Below are 18,758 nucleotides of genomic sequence, written 5' to 3'. Positions count from 1 at the left end.
CAAGGGTGAGACAAGGATGCCCATTATCACCACTATTATTCAACATTGTACTAGAAATGTTAGCTTTGGCAATAAGAGAAGAAAAAGAACATGAAAGAATTAGAATAGGCAGTGAGGAAACAAAACTATCACACTTTGCAGGTGATATGATGGTATACTTAAAGAATCCTAGAGAATTAAATAAAAAATTACTTGAAATAATTGAACAACTTTAGCAAAGTTGCAGGATATAAAATAAACCCACATAAGTCATCAGCATTTCTAGATATTGCCAACAAAGTCCAGCAATAAGAGATAGAAAGAGAAATTCAGTTTAAAATAACTGTGGACAATATAAAATACTTGGGAATGTACCTGCCAAGACAAACCCAGAAAGTATATGAACACAAGTACAAAACACTTTCCACAAGATTTAATGCCAACAATCCCCCTAAAAGGATTCCCAAAAGGGCAAAGCTAAGTCTTCGATGGACACACAAAAGATAAGAACATGTCAAGCTGGTTCTTGACAATTACTACATCTGGATGCAGTTTGTGAGGCAGGTAATGGGCGAGTGTCATCTCCCAGGCATCCACTAAGTACACGCCTACCCCCGAGAACATCTTCCTTAAAATGGTGTCAAGCTGAAAGGAGAACCAGTCGCTGTTGAAAAGGCTAACCTCAGGCCCCAGTTCCTGGACATTGGCTGTTCGGATAACTACCACTGTCTTCGGGCTCCGGTCCAGGAGTCGGATAATTGCACGGCGAATGCTCCTCAGCCGCCGGATGTAAACTTCTAAGGGGAAAGTGCTGAAGTGCGACCATATGGCTATGCCCACCACAGTGCTCCTCCCTCCCACAATCCTGTTCAGCTCATTGGCCACATAGTGTAGCTCGTTGCTTAAGACAGTTGTGAATCGGATGGGAGGCCCATGACAGCGGTACCGTAGCAAAATGTTGTGTTTCAAATCCACTGCGAGGTAGGGGCCCACATTTTTAGGACTGCCCAGGTTAAACTCCACCAAATCTGAAACATATATTTGCATAAGTAAGTTCAATGATAAAAATAGAAAACTTTTCTCTCTTACCCACTTGACTAAAGGAACCTTATCTGAATGAAAGCAGAATAGAAATAATCATCCAGGAACCTCAAAAATGTAAAGGGGAAGGGTTTGTTTGGATGAACTTTGACATAACTCATAATGTAACTGAAATAGTATACATTTATTCACAAAGGAAATGGAAGAAGAAAACATTTTACCTGGATAGTATAGTTGAAGGAACATTTGATTTGCAGTGAAACAGCCTGCTTTCAAATACCAGTTCTGCCATTTATTACCTATGTTACCTTGGGTGAGTCATATAAGCCTCAGTTTTCATATAAAATTATAAAATTTTCCATATAAAATTATAAAATATATAAAATTAACAGGATGGTATTGTCAATAAACCTCTGAGGTCCCTTATAGTTCTAAATTTATGATGCTACAAACCACTTTAAACCTATTACTTTATTACTCTAGCATAGTTGGAACTGAATTTGCTTTAAAAAAAAAAGTTCCATTGCCAGAAATATAACCACTGAGGTTTTCTGCATCAGTGGTTCCTTCTTGGAGGGAGGAGAGTGGGGAGGGAGCTAATTTCAGTGCAACATTGTCCATTGTCCAGGAATCTTGCTTTATCAGGTCATCTCTGTATTCAAGAAAATCAGCCTGGTACTTTCATTTCAATGTCCCAAGAAGCAAAATGTAAGCTTTATAAGTCAGCCAGTCAACAAGCATTTATTAAGCACCTACTATGTTCTGTGTCAAGCACTTAGAGAAACAAAGAAAGGTAAAACACAGTCCCTGCTTTCAAGAAGTTCACAATTTAATGGGGGAAACAATATGTGCACAAACATGTAGAAACAAGACAGCTACAGGACAAATTGGAATTAATCAACAGAGGAAAGGCACAAGTATTAAGTAAAGGCAGAGGATTAGTGCTGGGTACACAGTAAATGCTAAGGCACTGCTCATGAATTGAAAATGGAGGAAAGGAGAAACTGGAGAATAAAGAAATTATGGTACATTAATGTAATGGAACATTACTATGTCATAAAATATAATGAATATGATGAATTCAGAGAAGCAAAGGAAGATACAGAGTGAAATAAAGAGAGCCAAGAAAATAATGCATACAATGATTACAATCCAATAAATGGAAAGAACAAAGAAACTGAATGCTATTGTGCCTATAATCATCAAGCTTGGCCCCAGAGAACAGTTGAGAAAATGGCCCTCCTTCCCTTCATTACAGAGGTGAGGGGTTACAGGTGTGCACTATTGCATATCCTAGCAGACATGGTCAATGTCCCATTGGTTTTGCTGAGCTGCTTTTTTTTTTCCCTCGTTCTTTTTTATTCTTTGTTACAAGAGCTGGCTTGCTGGGTGCAGAGGGAGGATATATTCAGAAATGAAAATGATATAAAAACAAAAGACTAAGAAAAGAAAAGAAAATGGAACAAAGAAGCAATGACACCTCTTTCATTTGTTCATTTCAGCCCAGTTAGCTTCTCAGACAAGTACAAAAAGACCAACAACTCTCAAGCTAAAAGAAATACTTTCCTCTTTTCCAGTTTCACCTTACCCTTTTGTCACAGTCCACTTCACATACTACCTCAAAACCTCAGATTTCCCCAGCCCTCAGCAATGGCACATTCCTCCTCTGAATCCCTCAAATAGAAGAATTCTTAGCCTGGGGTCTGTGAATTTTTTGTTCTTATGAACTTGTTCTTTTAATATATTTTGATAACTGTATTTCAGTATAATTGTTTTCCTTTGTAATTCTGCTTATTTTATTTTATACATTTAAAAACCTTATTCTGAGAAGGGGTCCACAATAACATTTAGTACCTACATCAATTTTTTGGTGGGGGAAGTCACTGAAAATAGGCTTTATTTCCTCTATTAAGCTCCCCAAATTACCCAGCTCTTCCATTTGAGTTATGGAATCTTCCTTACTCTCAGCCTCCCTTTTGGCAGTATTCATTAAGTCAATTTCAAGCTCAACAGTGTTCTGTGACCAAATTAGCTTAAAAAATGTTGTCTTGGGCAATCCTTGGCCTCTTTTAAACCTGTCACTTAATTCATTACTTTTTAATTGCCAGTCACTTAAATGGAAAAAAAGTTGACAGCCTCCAAAACTCATAAATCCCATTTTTCCTTTTGAATGGGCCCTGTCTGATTACTAAGATTAGGCTTTACCTAGATAACATTTGGTGACTACAGAACACAAAACCAATCAAGACAGCTAGGATGCTTTTCAGTCATCAAAGAAAGGATCAACAAGTTTTCAAAGAAAGCTAAAGGCTAAGTACCCATAATCTCCAACTGGGCCTGGGCTGTGACAATCTACTTTGTTCAATACCTGGCATCTGTACCTTAAGCAAATTTCCAGTATAGATAGTTAATGTTTCTTGATGGTTTTGATTCATTTTTTTATTCATTCAACAAACAGCACCTATGTTAGGTACTGGGGAGAAATGCAGTCCCCAAAAGAGGTGCTATGGAATAGCAGAACAAGTACTGGCTCTGAAACCCAGAGACCAGGGTTCAAATGCAACCTCCAAAGCTTTTTACCTGTGTTACTTTGGGCAAGTCACTTAACTTCCCTGGGCCTCCATTTTCTCATCTGTAAAAATTAGGTTGTTGGACTTACCTCAGATTTCTTCCAGTTTTGGATTTGTGATCCTATAGGCCTCCATAGAATAATCTATATATTATCATGATAATAGTGATAATCTATCACAAGACATGTGGCACAGTTAGATTTAAAACAAATTAAAATATGAAACTTTTATAAAGTGTTATAAGATCAGATATTCAAGAAAATTCTCTCAGCTGTATAAATCAGGAAAAGCCCCATTGAGGAGAAGGTATTTGGTCTGGATTTTGAAGTGTGCCTAAGTTGTTAACAGACCGAAATGAGGAAGGAGGTAGGGAATTCCATAGAGAATAACATAAGCAGAGGTGGGAAAGCATGGAATGTGTTAGAAAGATGGCTGGAGCCTAGAGGGTTGTTGTTGTTATGTTGTTTCAGTCATATGCAACTCTCTGTGACCCCATTTGTTGTTTTCTTAGCAGAGATACTAGAATGGTTTGCCATTGCCTTCTCCACCTCATTTTACAGATAAAGAAACTGAGGCAAGCAGGATGAAGTGACTTGCCAAGAGTCACACAGCAAATAAGTGTCTGAGGCCAGATTTGAACTTTGGAAGATGTCTTCCTGACATCAGGTCTGGCACTATCCACTGTACCACTTAGCTACCCAGAAGCATAGTGTACATGAGAGTCAAGTCTGAAATAGCAGGTCAGAGCCAGGTTGTGAAGGGTATACAATATAAGGTAAAGGAATCTGCTATCTCCGACAGGTAATGGGGAGTCACTGAAGGTTGATAAGCAATGAAGTGATAATACTGCTTCAGCATCAATTGTCATTTGGGCAGCTAAGTGACACAGATCAAGCTCTAAACTTGGAGACAGGAAGACCCGAGTTCAAATTTGGCCTCAGACACTTACTAGTTATGTAACTCTGAACAAGTTACTTAACCTCTGTTTGACTAAGTTTCCTCACCTGTAAAAATGGAGATGATAATTCCTCCCAGGGTTGTTGTAAGGATCATATGAGACAATATTTGTAAAGTGCTGAGTTAGCATCGTGTCTGGCACATAATAAATACACATAGTAGGTCCTATGTAAATACTTATTCCCTTCACCCCCTTCAAGCCTACACCCCTTTGTGCACTGGAAAGAGCAGTCTGGTACCTGTGAGTAGGATGGATTAGAGAAAGATTAGACTAGAGACAGGGAAACCAGTGAGGAGACTTGCAATAATCCATTAAGAGGCTGATCTATGATGGTACCAGTGGAGTGGGAATGACAGATGTGAGAGATGTTTCAGAGAGAATTGAGAGGGAAAAGTGATTAGTGATTGATTAAGGGAGTGAATGTGTGGGAGGGAGAAGAGAGAGGAGTAACACTGTTTTCCCCAGCTCTGAACTCTCGATTTTGTGCTCTATGAAACTAGACTAGGCAGTATCACTGTTTTAAAAAAAAAAAGCTTGAGTTTCTTTCTCCTTTTATGGTAGCATCTACTTCTTCCTTCCCTTTGTAAAAAATAAGTTAGTAATCACAGCTTCTTTTTTCCCAAGCAACAGAGAGTATGCCCCTTTCAATAAGCATTCTGATGCAATACATTAAATGATGACCATACACATAGAAAGAGCTTCATAACTAACCTTGGAATTCACTTTTTTAAAATACCCCCAAGCTATCCCCATATTCGATCTCTGAACACACGGATTTCACCTAACCCATTTAGCAACTTACTTCATGGAGGTTTCCAATCACCCAAAGCACCAGGAGGCAAGAACAAAAAAGACATGTGGCTGGCAAATAAATAAAGTTACTATGCCTAGCCCTGATCCTGGATAGATGCTCTAGGGTCCTTTGGTAGAATGCAGAAGCCAGGAAGATTTCTCTAGTACACACTAGTCCTCCCTCGAGCTGATCTGCAGCATCAGGGCAGTTGAAAAGGAGACAAGATAGTGGTGGTGGGTCATACTGACAATTTTGCCCTCATGGCCACCAAGAAACTATGTCAATCAATCAATCAACATTTATTAGGTACCTACTATGTACCAGGCACTGTGATAAGAAATGGGGATACAAAAAGAGGCAAAAGACAGCCCCTTCCCTCAAGAAGCTTAAAATCTAATGTCAATGCCTTTCCCTGACTACTGGCTTCCCAGGTAAAGCTTGGAACTGAACCAATCAGAGGTCCGGAAGAAGCAATGGGAAGTGCCAACATTTTTCACATAATTGAATCACAGAAGCTTAGAGATCATCTGAGAGGCACTGGAGTAAAGAAGAAAGAGCACAGGACATGGAGCCTAAAAATTGAGTTCCCATCCTGACTATAACCATGGCTGAATCATATAACATTTCTGAGCCTCAGTTTCTTCACTTGTAAAATGAGGGTGATGACCCAACTACCTCACAGTGTTGTTGTTGTGGGGCAGAAATTAGGTAGGTGTGGGTTAACCCTCCACACTCTCACAACATCAGACAGGAATGTTGTATGCAAGAAAGTTGTGACTCCACACCTGGGGCAACTGGGTATAACTTTGCTGTCAGGTGGGCTGATCTGACACCCAGCTGTGGGCCCTTTAGTTAATAGAGGAGTAAAAAAAGGTTTCTGAGACTTTGGTGAGAAGCCCCTGAGACCCCAGAGAATCTCCTTCCTGACAACTTTTTTATTTTTGTAAACTTTCTTGTCAGTGGTTTTTATCTGTTCTTATCCTTGGGACTGTTTTTAAAAACCACCTAGAAAATTGCTTCCACCTGACAGTATCAGAATGGTTTTAGTAAAAGGGTTGTTTGTTTAAAAGCTCTGGGTCTGAGGGGTCCCCTGCACCAGAAGTAGGCTACTAAGCAAACTCCCCCCACCACCACAGTTGTGATAAGAAAAGCATTTATATACAATAGAAAACTACATGCATGTGAGGAACTGTTATTATTTTTATAATGATTTAGTCCAGTGCCCTCATTTCAAAGAGGAAGAAGCTGCCTTTTTCAAGGTCAGAGATCTAGTTGGCAGCAGGGCTAGAATTAAAACCCTGCCCTCCCTGACTCACAATCCATAATCCTCTGTACAATATTGTATCTTCCCCTAGTAACATCAGCTGCCAAACATTTTTCTTGGACAAAGACTAGATAACGCCAACTATTTTCTGGTTTTTTAAAAACCATTTTTACTGATGCCTTTTGTTTTTATATCACAATCACTTCCCAATATCCTCTTCTCCCCCTCCAACCCCAAGAACCCTCTCCTGTATCAAAGAAAATCAGTTAAGTAAAACCAACTAAGATGTTAATCTCTTCTTGCAGCACACACAACATTCTGCACCCATAGCCCCCCACCTCTCTAATGAGGAAAGAAAGCCATGGCCTTTCTAGCCTACATTAGTGCTTTCCCCACTCCACCCCCCAAACACCTGGGTATATGCACAATTATTCTCTGTATCTCAGACGTATTCCTTAGAAAAACCAAAGTACCAACCTGGAACAAATGTGATCAGATAGTCAAACCACTGCCTTATGGTAGAGTCACCAAATAAATAGATCATTTTCCCTTGTAAGCATTCTGTAATGTTGTCAGGTTCATTAAACTGGTGCATCTTGAACTTTCTAGGCTTCCACTGGTTTTTGTAATAATAACCAGAAGGGAAGTTTTCCAAGTTTTGAGAGGGTTCAGGGTCATTTGCTTCTGGAAAGACAAAAGAAAATCCTTGAAAATCTCCTAGAAACCAGAACAAAAATATTCCCAGGATGATGACATAAAAGTGCCAATATACATGTAACTTTTTATTCCTGCTGTAACACCTAAAAGAATCTCCCGCTTCCCCAGCTTTGTCCAGTGACACAGAAGGCTCTGCACTGCACACAAGTATTGTTCTTAATAGAAGTTACAGATTCGAGGTGAGTATGATGATGCTCTTGGGAGAAAGGAAGACAAAAGCAGCTGAATTTTTCCTCTGGGTATATACATTCTCATGATGGTCAAAGGAAATGGAAGAAGATCAAAAGCAGCAATTATGTGAATATAAGCATCAGATTCAAAACACTTGAGAGGCACTGCATCATTTCTCACCAGAGGCAGATGCCAATCTATACAGGAACTTTATAAATAGATAAGTTGAATCGCGGAGAAATGATAGAACTAGTCCACAGCAAACCAGTGATGAGGGTACAGAGATGTATCTTGTAGTCTGTCCATTGTCCAACGTTTTTTACATATGTAGTCTATCACCTGGATTATTGCAATGGCCTCTTATCTAGTCTCTGTGCTTCCAGTACAATTTCCATCTAATTTATGCTATACACACCTTACGCATTGGTCCTTTTGGTGTATGGGAAGAATCGTATCACTCCACTGCTCAAAACCCTTCAAAGGCCCTGCATCATCCACCAAATATACATCAATTTCCTTAGTACGGCACTCAAGACCCTCCACAATCTATCGCCAGTCTATCTTTACAACCTTCAGTAATCCAGAGAAACTGGACTACTCATGCCCTCACCATATATATATATATATATATATATATATATATCCCATGCTTTCCTTTCTATGCTCATCCAGCTTTACATAATATTCTTCTTCCTCCCTCCATCTCTGCCTCTTTATATCCTACTCATCCCTCAAGGTCCAGATCAAGTGTTCCCCTTCAGGGAACTAGAACTAACCTAGAACCAAGTAAGTTTCTAGCTTCAGATGACTAAAGAAGAATATCAAAAGAATAAATTTCAATGTATTTAAAAACAAAAATGTTTCCAAGACATTTTTTATATTCTCTTGGATTTTTGCTGAAGGTTTACACTTGATAGCTTATATTACTCATTCAAATATAGTTGGTTTTTTGGGGGGGCAATTTTAAATTCTCTTTTACATCATTCCTTTCTAGAATTGAGTTCCACATTTGAAGACACTCTGAATGTCCACCCACTGTCTAGTATTTGAAATCCATATTCTTATGAGTCAGCAAATAAGATGTAAATATGTCTCCTTTTGTAGAAAAAAATGTATAACTGCTAAACCATTATCTAGAGCTCTTGGTACCATCTATGGTACTTAGAACTCTTCTGTTTCTCACTCTTTCCAAATAACATTAGCTAAAGATGTCCTATTTGCCAGGGCATATATTTAAACATCCTCCTTAGATATCTGACCGTTCTTCACAGGTTCAGAATCTAAGTTTACACAGCAGGTATCTAAGGTTTCACACAGGTTAACTAGAGGCATTGTTCAGGAGGAAGGCTTGTTTTTCTTTTATATATCAGATGCATTGTTATTAAGAATACTGCATTTCACATTGGAAACAGTAACTATTTCAATTCAATGTTAATTATATTTACTATTAGAAGTAAGTCAAGCAAATCAAGTACTGTACATGACACTCATTCTTAAGGGATGTGACAATGACAGAAAAGTGAAAACATATGCCTACATTGCCCCCCTATGGTCATCTGATGTCAAATTCCAGATGCAATATTATTTCAAACTGTAAATAGGATGTGATTCATTTCTAAGTCAGCTATTTAGAACTCAAGGGGGAAAATCCCAGAGTAAGGTTGTTAAAGCAATCAGGATTAAGTGACTTGTCCAAGGTCACACAGCTAATAAGTATTTGAAGTCACATTTGAACTCAGGTTCTCCTGACTCCAAGCCCAGTGCTCTACTCATTGAACCATCTAGTTGACCAGAAGAATACAGTTTTAAGTAATGGTTAGGTTCCAAAGCTATTCCATAAAACCCTATTTAACATATAATATAACTGAAATACAGATAAATGTATTTTGTGGAAGAAATTTTGAACATATTTTCCAGGGGCAAATTTATTAGCTAAATTAATTCTAAGTGCAAAATTAGACTCTTTTTGAACATGGCCAATATGCAAATTTGTTCTGCTCATCTATACATGTTTATAATGTGTTTTGTTTTTCTTGCTTTCTCAACAGTACAGAGAAGTGAGAGAGGAGAGAGAGAAAATGCAGATCTGAATATAAAATAAAATTTAAGAAATTAATTCTAAGGATCTGTGCTTAAAGAGATAAAAATCAAAAGTAGCAGAGAGCCATCTGACCTTTGAAAAGCTGGGGTTTTAAAAAAATATTTAATAGCTCTCTACTTAAACTATTTTTGAGCTTTCATTTATATGTTTCAAGAACAAAGTTAATTTTACTATCAAGATTAAGCAGGAAGACAAAACCCAAACAACAGTTTTATCACAAGAGTGACAACTTTGGATACATCCTGGAGAACTATCTCCATAACCTGGTCAAAACATGGAGAAAGGGAAGCAAGCAGTGCTAGGCCCAGGGTGGCCATTACACTAATAATAGAGAAGCATGCTACCTTTCCAGGGTATGTACCTACTACATGACAGAAAATCTCCCAAACCTTGCTAAACCTGCTGGGCAAATACTCACTTCTGGTAATGCAAGAGAAAGATCATGATGCTCACACCGAAAGGAACCTAGCAACCACTGGTGAGGAATATAAAATCCTGCACTGAAAATTGCAGGCTGAAGGGGCATGGGTGTCTCATCTGTAAAATGAGCTGGAAGACCAACCACTCTAACATCTTTGCCACAAAAACCCCAAACAGGGTCATAAAGAGTCGGACACAACTGAGAAACAGCAAAAAGTTGTGTCCTCCCAATAGAATGTAAGCTCACTGAGGACAAGGACTATCTTTCATTTGTTTTTGTATCTGTAGCACAGTAGTTCTCGTGCCATGAAGAACTGTGGCACCTTTAATATTTAAGTCGGCAGAGGAACACTTCTGGAGATAAAGCTGCAATTGTGAACTTTCCAACACCAGGCCAGGAAAAGCAGGCAGCAAACTACCCCTCAGAGTGGGGGGGGGGGGGGGCGGGGGTGGAGGCTGAGGAGTGTGGAATTCTCTGGGGAGAGGGTTTTTGTGGTACATCTCTTAGGAATCACCATCCTAACACCTAGCATAATAATGCCTTGAACATAGAACATAGAGAGTGCTTTATAAATTCGAACTGAATCGAATTAAAGGCTAGCCCCCAGCCCAAGCTGAAGATCAGACACTCACTCCACAGAGGCTTCTGAGAGGCAGTGTATCTTCTAGATACATTGGACTTTCAGGCTTGCTTATTTACTATATGCCAGGAACTGTGATAATCACTTTACAAATATTATCTCATTCAAAGAAACTGAGGCAGACAAAGGTTATATTACTTGCCCAGGATCACTTGCACAACTAGGACTGCCTGAGGCTAAATATGAACCCAAGTCTTACTGACTTGAGGTCCCCATTATTCTACCAATTTCACCACCTAGCTACCTCAAAGAAAACTGGTTGCTAATCCCTCCTCCACCACTAATTCTGTAGGCAAGAAACCCATCTGAATTTTCACAACTGTAGAAGGAAAAGGGTTCACTCTAATGTCCGTTCCAGTGACAATATTCCAGGATTCTATGATGGCATGTTCTGACACCTTTCTTGGAACAATTCTAGACTTTGTCTAGTTCTCCTGACCCAACTTGAGGGAAACACAGTAGGTGTACCCTAAGGTTAAGACCAAACTTGAATGAACTGGCTATAAATAATGTTGTGATCCCATGACCAGTATTCTAGATTGTATAGTTTCTTCCAAGTCACTGATTCATGAGGATACATTAGTTTGAGTTACAGTGCTCCCTGGTGGTCACCAGAATGTATGTCATCCAGGTAATTCCAACCAAGCTCCTTCTTACTAAAATTGACTATTCTAGTATGCGATACTTCTACTTTGCACCTGCCATCTCCATTTATATTTACTGCCAACTTCTCATTTACAAAATTATCCTATTTTTCTTCATCCAGGTTTGGTTCCTTCATCGAAATTCCCACTGTTCCCTTTACCAGTTCTTGAGGTAATGTCTGTCCCTCCTATTAAATAATAAATACTTGGTAGACTCAGTGTCTGAAACCTATAGAAATTCTCATCACAAAGCACTTAATCATTCCAAAATTTAGACTCCTCTCAAGGGATTTCCTCCCAAAGCCACCTATCAATATCGATAAGAGATGCCAGTCTCTTCCAAACTAAATAGGACATATAATCATAGAAAACCAGAGATGGAAGAGGTCTTTGGGGATGTCTAATTTGACCCCTTAATTCCATGTACTCATAGTGGACAGAACAGTTATTATGCATGGCCTGCAGGCAATTCCATCTCATTGCGGATAGTCACTGGGAAACAGGAAGGAGAAGTTTACAAAAAACATATCAATCTAGGTACTGCTGGGAGGAGGTGGTGAGAGAGGGGATGGAGGTGGTCAAAGAAGGGAGACAATGGAAAGAGTGAAGGAGTTTGTTTACCGTGTGCGTGCGAAGTTCACTGTAAGCAGGAGGACAAGAAACCCAATTAATGAGTGAATCTGAAGCAGGGAAGGTCCTATTAGAGATCCTATTAAGTGAGGAGGGACACTGAAGAACCCCATTAGAGAAGGCATTTGGAGGATCTGTCATGTGGGAAGTGAACAGCTTGTGAGAGAAAAAAAAAAACAGGAAAAAAGCATCTTAATGAGGGGAGAGATTAGGTTGAACCTTTTGGGTAAAGATATCTAGTGTGAGAAGAGAGAATTTTTTTCTCCAAAGGCCTTTTTCAGAGAGTTTCATTAATGCCATGGCAGTCACCAATCACCCTTCAAGATACCAATTAAACTCTCATCCAAGACAGATTAGATCAGGATTTCCTGGGTCCTTTCTGCCCCCCCCCCAAAAAATGAATACTAACCCATTCTCATTAATGTTAAGCTTTATTTGAATTATTCCTTTATCAACAGAGCTTACCTTGCTGTATAATAATTTTCCAGCAAAACAAAAGTTGCTCATGAGTACATGAGGAAACAGCTGAGAACATCCCATATGTGTTATCTGAAAACTGGTCTGAAATGATCACAGTTATTGTTTCCATGTTTCCTTGAGTGTTTACAGATACTTGGGGAGTGGGACACATCCTTTTCTGAATTCAGATAAATTGTACCTGTTCACCCTCCCCCTCTCAACTTGGAAAGTCCCAATTTTTCATCCAATTAGAAATCAGATTACCTAATATTATATTGTTCCCTTAATTAATTGGTCTTATTTGATTGTTTTTAATGTATAAAAGTCTTTCCCCCCTGAATTCAAGGTCTAGGCCTAAGCTGAGGAAGTCTGGTCCCAGTTTGTTGGGCAATTGGCATGAACTGCTTAATAAATTGATATGTTCTCTATTCCCAGAGAAAGAACTGATGGTGTCTGAATACAGATTGAAGCATAATTTTTTTAACTTTATTTTTCTTGAGGTTTTTCGGTCTGTTTTCTTTCACAACATGACTAATATGGAGATGTTTTGCATGACTACACATGTATAACCTATATTAAATTGTCTTCTCAAAGGCGGGGGAGGGAGGAAGGGAGAAAATTTGGAACACAAAGTTTTAAAAATGGGTATTAAAAATTGTTTTTATATGTAATTAGGGGAAAATAACATACTAAAGAAAGATAGAAAAATAAATTTATATGCTCAGAAGATTGGGGGAAAAAGGAAACAGTCAAGGATCTTTGTTACATGTGATATTGGGCATGACATTAATACTCATGTGTCCTCTTCCACAATAAAATCTGCCTCTTCTAACATATATGGAAGCTCCCTGGATAATATCCTCTTCAAAATCTCTACAACTAATAATACCTATGTTAAATTAATACATTTCATTTGTTAGTGTCTTTTGGGTTATTTTCTTTGACTAGTAATACTCTCATTTTATATGCTACCTTTCCTTGGAAAATTTCCACTTTTCTACATATCTCATGAGTACCTTCAGATACTCAAGTGGAACAGAAGAAATTAAGATGCCTTCCATATAAAAATAAACAACAAAACCCAGAATGAATAAAAGGCCTAGACTGTTTTGTCCTAATTAATCCTAAACGCTCTTTTAGTATCTTCACTTGTATCTTTATTTGTGCCCACAGAACAAACAACAAATTAATAGAGGGAGGAAAAGGTTTTATGACAGCAGTGAAAAAAGAGCCCCAAGTAAGTTAAATTTTAAATCCATATTCTATTTTCTGTGTTCGAGTTAACAATTAACAGTAATGTCACTAGACTAATTTCTTCTTTACCTTTTATTCCTAAGGGAATCACAGTCACCCAATCAGGTCCACTGGAGCGAATTGGTATTTTGATATTGATATCACTTGAAGAGGAAGAAAAAGAATTATGAGCTGAGAATGGCAAATATTTGGTTTTTTTCCCAGTTGCTAATCTTCAATTGCGAAGGCAACAAAGGCATGGAGGTTAATTCACAGAACATAATTTACAAATGAAATATTAAAACATAACTCTAAGTAATACAATCAATAATCAGCTGGTTTTTAGGATGCATTTTGAGGGGTGGGGCAATGAAGGTTAAGTGCCTTGCCCAGGGTCCCACAGCTAGTAAGTATCAAGTGTCTGAGGCCAAATTTGAACCCAAATCCTCCTGAATCCAGGGCTGGTGCTTTATCCACTGCGCCACCTAGCTGCCCCCCTTAGGATGCATTTTTAAAATAACTTGCCCACAGTCAGATAAGAAGAAAGCACTTGGTACACCTGGGATCTGAACCCAAGATTAAAGCTACAAGTCCATTTGTTTCCAACAATAATTATTATGATAATGATCAAGTCATCTTAATGTAGCATTCTGAGGTTTTCCATGTGCTTTCCCACACGTAGTGCATAAAGCTAAGCAGTCTTTTAAAAGTAGTTCATTCCATTTTGAGGATCAAATAGCAAAAATGGCCCCTTTTTTTACATTTAAATGGACAGATACAGTTGAAAGGATAATAGCTTTGGAATCAGACGACCTGGCTTCAAATTCCATCTCTGTGACTTACTATCTGTGATCTTAGGCAAATCTTTGAACTTCTCTGGGCCTCAGTTTCTCATCTGCAAAATGAGAAGGAAGAGGAAACTAGATGACCTCTAAGCTCCCATCTAGTTCCAAATCCATGACCATAGAGAGCAGTGGTCTCCCAACAACTATAAAGTAGCATAGAATGAGGCACAACATATTTTAGAAGATAGCAGGAATTTGTTTTCCATATTTGTTACAAGGTTTTGTTTTCCTTTTTTTTTTTTCAGTAGGAGTGTGGTGGAAGGGAGAGAAAATAAATGCCTAATGACTGAGAAAAAGAAAATTTAATTTTAAAAAAGAAGCTGACAGGCACAAAATCTGACTCTAATTTTTTTTTTTTTAATAAGGTAATTTGAGACAGCTAGGTAATACAGTGGATAAAGCACTGGCCCTGGATTAAGCAGAACCTGAGTTCAAATCTGGCCTCAGACACTTGACACTTACTACCGGTGTGACCCTGGCCAAGTCACTTAACCCTCATTGCCCCACAAAAATAAAGAAATAAAAATAAATTATTTTTTTTTTAAAAAGGTAATTCCATTTTAGTGACTAGCTTTCTCCAACTACCACCAAAGTCAATCTTCCTTTTCTCTTCCCACCATTAAACAATGAAGGGCCAATGAAGGAATACTGACCTATCTCTCGGCAAAAACCAATATTGATATGCTTTGCAGACAAATTATTTTCATATGCACAAATATCAAATCAGTAAGTATATATAGGGGCAAAAAGAGAGTAAATGGATTTACCAAGATCCATTTAAATATCATAAAAATAGGTAGATATACATATATATAAAGTATACATATATATGTATAGCTATCTATACGGATATGTACATATACATATATGTATCCATGTGCATATGTGTTTATATGCACGTATGTAGTTATATAGTAATGACTATAAATCTGGATGCACCCTCCTTGCTTACCTATTATTTTAAGCTAGGTATGGTGAGATTCTAGGAAAATATAACCATAGCAGAAAAATTATTACTAAAAGTTATTGCTAATAATTATTACTATATTAGTATAATAATATGTTAATAATCATTACTAATAATAAAAAGTGGAAATAGTAGATTTATAAAGAATGGGCCCAAATCAGAAGTAACTGCTCTGATTTATACCACATACCTTTGGAAAAAAGCACTTTCTGCCGTAGTTAGAAGACCCTTGAGGTACCCTCCTTTGTAATGGTTGATTCTGCTGCTACAAGGGAGTTTTTTTGGTTGGAAGCAAAACCAGGGTTCTCCAGTGTAGAGATCTGTGAAGTTACACACAGGCAGGTTTCCTGGTAGACATACATTGCAAATGGTGGTCTCTGAAATCCTCCCTGAGCGGAAGAGACTTTTAAAATAAACTCTATCTGGCCTCACCTCCTGCAGATGCTGAAGGACTTGAATTGCTTCACTGGGGTGAACCAGAACTATAGACACGGTCACCTTACCTGGCCAAAGCAAAGTAAAAAAAACTTTGTAGAATCCATTTTGGTAGTCTACAACTCTCCCTACTGCACCCGCTTGAAGTTTGGGTGAGTGGATTCTGGCCTGTAAGTAGTCTCCACCATACTTTTTGGGCTTTCCTTGGAAATCTTGTACTTGAACCAGCACTTCAAGCTGGCTCCCCACCTTGAAGAATGTTCCAGAGTTCAATATCACAAAATAGCTAGAGGAGGGGTCAGTGCTCTTCACAAATGGGACCAAATCCGCATAAGGCTCATGGCTCTGCAAGGCTGCCAATAAAGAGTCCTCTTCCAAACGCTCCCTCTTGGACAAGGTTTGATGTTCATAACCACAGTAGGGCTTTCTGCTAACTCCTGTTGCTTGAGAGGAAATATCCTGCCCACTACTATCAAGGATGGTAGCTGAAACACTTTCATGATCCAAGTGCTGAAGAGAAAAAAAAAAAAAGAAACAAAAGAAACAACAAAAAAAACCCTTCCTTATGTTCAGCCAAGTAAAACACCTCTAACATTGTTCAGGTTCAATTTTACAGTAATATTAATACATTTTGGGGAAAAAACTATTGTGTTTGAAAAGAGGATTGGTGGGTTGAATAAAAGGAATGTCCTGAGTTTAAAATGTCTACAAGAGGAGGCAGCTAGGTGGCACAGTGGTTAAAGCACCAGCCCTGGATTCAGGAGTACCTGAGTTCAAATCCGGCCTCAGATATTTGACACTTACTAGCTGTGTGACCCTGGGCAAGTCACTTAACCCCCACTGCCCTGCAAAAAGAAAAAAAAATGTCTACAAGAGGTCCAGTTTTATGGGGTTATCTAATATATTACTATTAATTCAAGATGGGAGAAAAGGAATGGAATGTCTACCACCACCCTTATACTGGACACCTGTAGAATAAGAAAATGTTGAAACTTAGGTTAAATGCCTTGTTCAAGGTGATACAGGTAATAAATGACAGAAGTGATATTTTAACCCATGTCATTTCATTCCAAATCCTGCACTCTTTCTACTAACTATATATGCCATGGTGCCTTAAACCCACCAGGGTCATTTTCATTTGTGATCTATGATTTGATGCTTTATTTATATACACAATTTAATTTTTAGCTACTTGGGGATTACCTGTCTCACAAAGGGAATATGGAGTTTGTTTTGATCAAATGCAAACCAGCAATAACCCTGGTTCTTTTTTTCTTGGCCTAGCTTTTCTTGTGAAAAACTGTCTCTGCTCTAATTACAATTGACCCTACTATAGCCTTTCATGTCCCTTGACTGACCATCCCCTGGCCACTACTTACTAGCTCCCTGCCTGTGACATCAGAGGTAAGTGATTAGTTAATCATAGCCCAGGTGAGATGTCCCTGCCCAGTCACATAGCTAGTTGTGACAGAGCCCTGGCTAATACCAAGCTCTTTATATTCCAATGTAAGTATTATTATCATTAATAATTTTTAAAAATACATCTAGAAGCTAAGTGATAATAAGGCAGAAACAGCATGAATATGGCATTGGACTTGGAGTGAGAAAGACCTGGGTTCAAAACCTATCTTGAATGCTTAGTAGCTATGTGATCCTGGGCAAATTATTTAACATCTCTTTGCCTCAGTTTCCTCACTGTATAAAGAAGGAGTTAGATGGAATAGGTAACCCTGGCTTTTGGGGGAAAGTGCATTGGGAACTGAGAGAAGAAAATTAGGGCTTTAGTGAATTACCACACTTTCATTCATGTCTGGGACATGATGGAATTGAGTCTAAGGAACTTTTTCCATTGCCTTTTGCTCCTATTTTAAGTCTAGCATATAACTTTTGGAAAGGATCTCAGTATTCACCTCACTTTTAGCTATTGTAAAGCCTAGCATTCTCCAAAATCTTTGGCTTGAGTTACAGTCACACGGTCTAGAAAGAAACATCAAAGCCTTTTCAAAATTTGAAGTATACCATTAATTATATGACAGAGCAAATTCAATCATCCGATAGAGACTGCCTAAATATATGGGACACATCACAGAAAATGAAGAAGAAAGGAAAAGAACAAGAAGAGCAGGTAGGAAGATGAGAGGGAAGGCAGAGTATATGGACTAGAACTCAAGGGAGCACAGGATTGATCACAGCTTTAGAAATGGGAGGGAACACAGAGGTCATGTAGTCCAACCCCCTTATTTTATGGATGAGGAAACTGAGGCCCAGATAAATTAAATGACTTGTCCAGGGGGTGATCCAGATGTTCCTGATGTACCATGCTGACCAGAAGGTGGAGGAGAAGGAAGCTATGGGGGACCTAAACTTTCCTAGTTACCAAACAAACTAAAATAATTCCTGGTAATATGTTAGCTAGTGAATGTGATATGGACCCAGAAAAAGTGAAACCATAAAGAAATGTAAAAACAGATCTTCTTAAGACTGACCCTTAAGTTGTGGTATATGAATGTAATGGACTACTATTGTGCTGTAAGAAACAAAGAGCAGGAGGATTTCAGAGAAACCTGGAAGGACTTACATGAACTTATGCTGAGTGAGAGGAGCAGAACCAGGAGAACATTGTACACAGTATCAACAACATTGTGTGTTGATCAACTATGATAGACTTGACTCTTCTCAGCAATACAATGGTCCAAGAGAGTTCCAAAGGACTCATGATGAAAAATGCTCTCCAAATCCAAAAAAAAAAGAACTATAGAATCTAGATGCAGATTGAACCATACAATTTCTATTTTTTTGTTTTTCTTTTTTGACGTTTTTCCTTTTTGCTCTTATTCTTCTTTCACAGCATGACTAATACAGAAATATGTTTGGTGTGATTGTACATATC

At 38.4% G+C, this 18,758-nt stretch overlaps 1 protein-coding gene across 8 annotated transcripts in view; it reads right to left on the bottom strand.

Moving 5' to 3' along the window:
- Positions 1–319: 319 nt before the first annotated feature.
- Positions 320–18,758, bottom strand: part of NXPE3 (neurexophilin and PC-esterase domain family member 3) — a 35,780-nt gene continuing 17,341 nt past the window's right edge. For all 8 annotated transcript variants that reach the window (XM_043998892.1, XM_043998890.1, XM_043998888.1 and 5 more), the window contains 4 exons: positions 15,624–16,378; positions 13,712–13,785; positions 7,083–7,289; positions 320–1,007 (listed from right to left, as the gene is read on the bottom strand). In XM_043998892.1, coding sequence (XP_043854827.1) covers positions 457–1,007; positions 7,083–7,289; positions 13,712–13,785; positions 15,624–16,378 — 1,587 coding nt within the window. In that variant the 3' untranslated portion in view covers positions 320–456. The remainder of the gene's footprint in view (positions 1,008–7,082; positions 7,290–13,711; positions 13,786–15,623; positions 16,379–18,758) is intronic.

The sequence above is a fragment of the Dromiciops gliroides genome, chromosome 3 (assembly GCF_019393635.1).
Source record: "Dromiciops gliroides isolate mDroGli1 chromosome 3, mDroGli1.pri, whole genome shotgun sequence".
Classification (NCBI taxonomy): domain Eukaryota; kingdom Metazoa; phylum Chordata; class Mammalia; order Microbiotheria; family Microbiotheriidae; genus Dromiciops; species Dromiciops gliroides.
This window is presented reverse-complemented; position numbering and strand designations above follow the sequence as displayed.